Source organism: Suillus subalutaceus (assembly GCF_016647625.1).
Source record: "Suillus subalutaceus strain FC151 chromosome Unknown DFJ58scaffold_592, whole genome shotgun sequence".
Classification (NCBI taxonomy): Eukaryota; Fungi; Basidiomycota; class Agaricomycetes; order Boletales; family Suillaceae; genus Suillus; species Suillus subalutaceus.
The window spans coordinates 9965-13674 of NW_024540841.1; the positions used below are offsets into that span (position 1 = coordinate 9965).

General features: G+C 46.2%; 1 protein-coding gene across 1 annotated transcript; it reads right to left on the reverse strand.

Annotated features, from left to right (window-relative positions):
• Window positions 1–2000: 2000 nt before the first annotated feature.
• Window positions 2001–2924, reverse strand: DFJ58DRAFT_673050 (uncharacterized protein; the record flags this gene model as incomplete). Its single annotated transcript, XM_041383048.1, has 1 exon — window positions 2001–2924. A coding segment is annotated over one exon (924 nt), but the record flags the coding sequence as incomplete, so codon positions are not given.
• Window positions 2925–3710: the final 786 nt, after the last annotated feature.

Here is a 3710-nt window from a genome sequence, read left to right on the forward strand (position 1 = left end):
TCACGAACGGACGAAGCGGCCACAGAGGAAGCGCCAGTAAGGTATGTCATGACTTCATCATTTTATTATTATATCACATTCTCACTACATATTTTAAAGTTGCCACGGAGAGTGAGGTACGACCTGAGTTCAAGGCATCAGCTGTGTTAGTCTCGGCACCAAGGTCTTCAAACGTGAATTCAAATGACAACGAAGGGACCAGTTCCAGTACGGCTATACACACCCAAATCGATAGTGTCATGTGGCGGTTGGAATCATTGGAGACCTTGGGGCTGGACGATGTCCAACCAGCTGAAGATGAACCAACTTCGAACACACAACTTGGATTACCAGAAGAATCAAGTGCACCAGCCATACAGGACGAATATAATTATGAACCATACAATACTATCGACTTCGGTGCTTCCGTCCCCAGTGAAGATATATTGCCCTCCGCATCCGTGTTAGCAGTTACTTCCTTGACGGCGGCTGTTTCTTCCTCGACTCGTGAACTTGGTTCCGGCCTTCCACAGAATCTTCATGCAGTGCGCAACAACACTCCACGGTTCTCGTCATCCCGTTCGGGATTCGACATGCTCGTCAAACCAAAGCACAACCCCTGGGATAGGAAATGAGGACATTCATTATTTTCGTTGTTTTTCCGACACTCTCCACCTGAATCTACCCTACAATCATGTAATTGGACTGCAGTAAGCCTTTAGATTGTTTTTATCCTATTTTACCTTTGACTGTACGTCAAAATTTTATACATCGTTAGTATCGAAAACGTCGAAGTGTCTGTGTCCGATTTCTTTTCTGCGTGTGTGTGCGCGTGATGTAATTATGGTGCATTTGGCCCACCATACCCAATCTAATGTCTAAAACGCGGCGCTGATTGGCAAAATGCGAAGATAAGGTCGTGTAGTTTGGGGTTTCCCATGCTGATGATGTTAAATATTAACAAGACCAGATAGGATGGGCTTGGAGTAGATTATCTAGAAGGGCTTGGTGAGAGCATAGTTTAGCCATACGACGTGTCAGTCGCTGAAACGGGTAGGGACAGGTGATCATACTGTGAGATTGCAGAGCGAGCTACATCCAAGACTACACGCACGAAGCAAGCAGCATCGCCAATCAACCATTTTCCTAGGGTCATTGGTGCCAAGCGCGTGGACCTCCAGCCGCAGAATAACAACCTCACCCACAAAAACGGAGATGATGCGCCCGAATGAACCGCACGTGGTACGCCACCCTAGGACGGTAAATATTGAGACTACGAAGTTTTTGAGACAGGGAGGCTTAGTACCTTGGTTGACTGGTGCGCCTGCGAGAAAAACAAACCAAGCAGGCAGCTGTGAGTCAGAAAATTCTCAGTTTCCGTGGGAAAGTTATGGTGCTAGACGGCATCAGCTCGCTTGGCCCTGCTGGCGCTACAGTTCGGCTCTCACCTTCATACTATCAACAATAATGTCCACACCTGTCCTCCTCCTCCTCTGCCTTCTTCCCACCCACACTTTTACTCCTGGTCTCTTCAGGTGACCTTTTATGCCATTCCAAAGTGACTGATACTGCAGCTCAGATTGGGACAGCGAGTAACACACAGCATGGCCAAATTGTTTCACTCATACAACATGTGTTTTCTGTAGAATGTGTCAAGTGTTCGTTCTTCTAAGTGGTTGAAGGCTGTTCAGGGTTTTTGATGCGAGGTGGTAGAAGCACTTGGACATTGTTTCAAGTCTTGCAGGTATGGCATGTCTTACAATTTTACAATGCTGACAGCTGGTTAGGCCCTAACTTCGAAGACCTGGTTTGTATTGTCTACAACAATGACGAACGAAGAAGTGGCTGCATGCGACAAGCCATAGATCCCTTTCTCACACTAATACACATGCAGACCGCGTGTTAGTCGTCTTGCTTATCCCTCTTCCCACAGAATATGCTGACTTTCGCCCCACTAGTGGCACTAGTCCTCGGGATTTAGTAGGTGGGTAGTGTGTCTAGTACATGATTACATCATGGTTCTATTGCAGGTCAAAACGACGCCTTTTTAACCTTTCAAGCTGCTCCTCGTCAATTGAGTCCACATCTTGTTGTGTCTTCTTGTTTTTGCCATTTATTTCGCGCTGAATATTCTCATGGCTATGAATTGTAGCCATGATATCCACAGTTTGAAAGGTAAATGCAGAGCTTTTCCGGTCTTTCTCCTGAGGGTCACGGAACAAATGACGATACAGGATCGGGATAGACTTGACCCCTTGATCTGGAAAGAGCTCCAGGTCCTTGAAGTCAGCAGATTGAATTCGCAAAATAACTGGGTTAGATACCTTGTATGTATTTGACTGCTGGGCTCTGACCCAATAGGGTGTCTTGGCAAAACTCACTACTGCTCTGTAGGCATCGGGTGTTGGTTGGACTTTCTCCGTGTCCGTCATAACCTTTCCATTTCTTTCAGGCAAGAGCTTGTTAAGCTCATAAGTATCGTTCCCTTTAACAATCTGAGGATACCCTGGATCCATCTCCCAATGGGTCCAGATAACGGATTTCAGTTTCCGTATTCCGTTCTTTTCCTTCTCGTGATCGATGTTGATCGTGGCCACTAATTGTATCATGCCTTTGGACAGGCATATAAGTCGGCCGGCATCCAAGGCCAATTTCTTTTCCCCTTCCCCGTAGTAGCCTACTTCAAAGGCAACCGTAGGGATCCCACTTGTCCCTTGTTGCGCCTGCCCGCTACTTTCTTTTACTTCATACAGGCTGAAATCAGGTGATTTCGAACCAGCTGCCAGATCAATGGTCGTTGACCCGCCCTGGATGATTGTACTGTCGTGATATTTCTTTGGGTATGATTTTTCTGCATGCCTCATCACATCAAACAGTTCTGGGAGGATCTCGTGGCCAAGGTTTGGGCAGTGTACAATGAGCACACCCTCATTGTAGTCGACTCTGCATGATCATCAACATTCAGTTGAAACTGACCAAACTTGTGACATACCTCACAGCTTGCCAGTCTCCGCTTTCTGTGGCTTTTTCTACGACTGCTTCATATGTGGCAGATGGAACGTTTTGCATAACAACCCTTGTTACTGCCCGATCTGCAACGTTCCTGAAGGACTTCAAAATAAAGTCGCAGGTTTCCGGAGATGGACTTGATGGAGATGGTGGAGGGGTCAAATCACTAGGCAGTAGGTTCGCTTCTGTGGGAGGCACTGCAACCCGTACAAGGGTTTCAGACACGCATGAGGATTCCGATCGACACTGGGACTCCTCAAGTGAAGTCCGTGTACTGTTGGGTGGTGTAGGTAGGTGGTTACGAAGCGATATTCCCACTGTTGGGAGGTTGGAAGGTATATATATATGCTGCTCATAATTGAAATCACTGGACTGTGTGTCTGATGTTATTCGATGCATGATGTGGCTCAGGGGGAGATAAGGATGATCTATGCGCTGATTATATATATGTCAACATATTCCCCTTCTCACGCACCCATCCACAATATTGATTTTCCCAAATATGATTTTTTGTGTTACATTTGATTGAGCTCGTGAGAAGAACAGTTTCACATGAGGAAATCCACGCTTACATAAGCCTGCCCACCAACTGATGTCAGCTACCTATGCATCTGCATCTACAACATCTCCATCCATGCTCATCATTGTCTTCATACCTTTTGTCTGTTCGATGAGATACTTACTATATGTAGGGCCTGAGTTACATTAGCAGCCAATGAAAA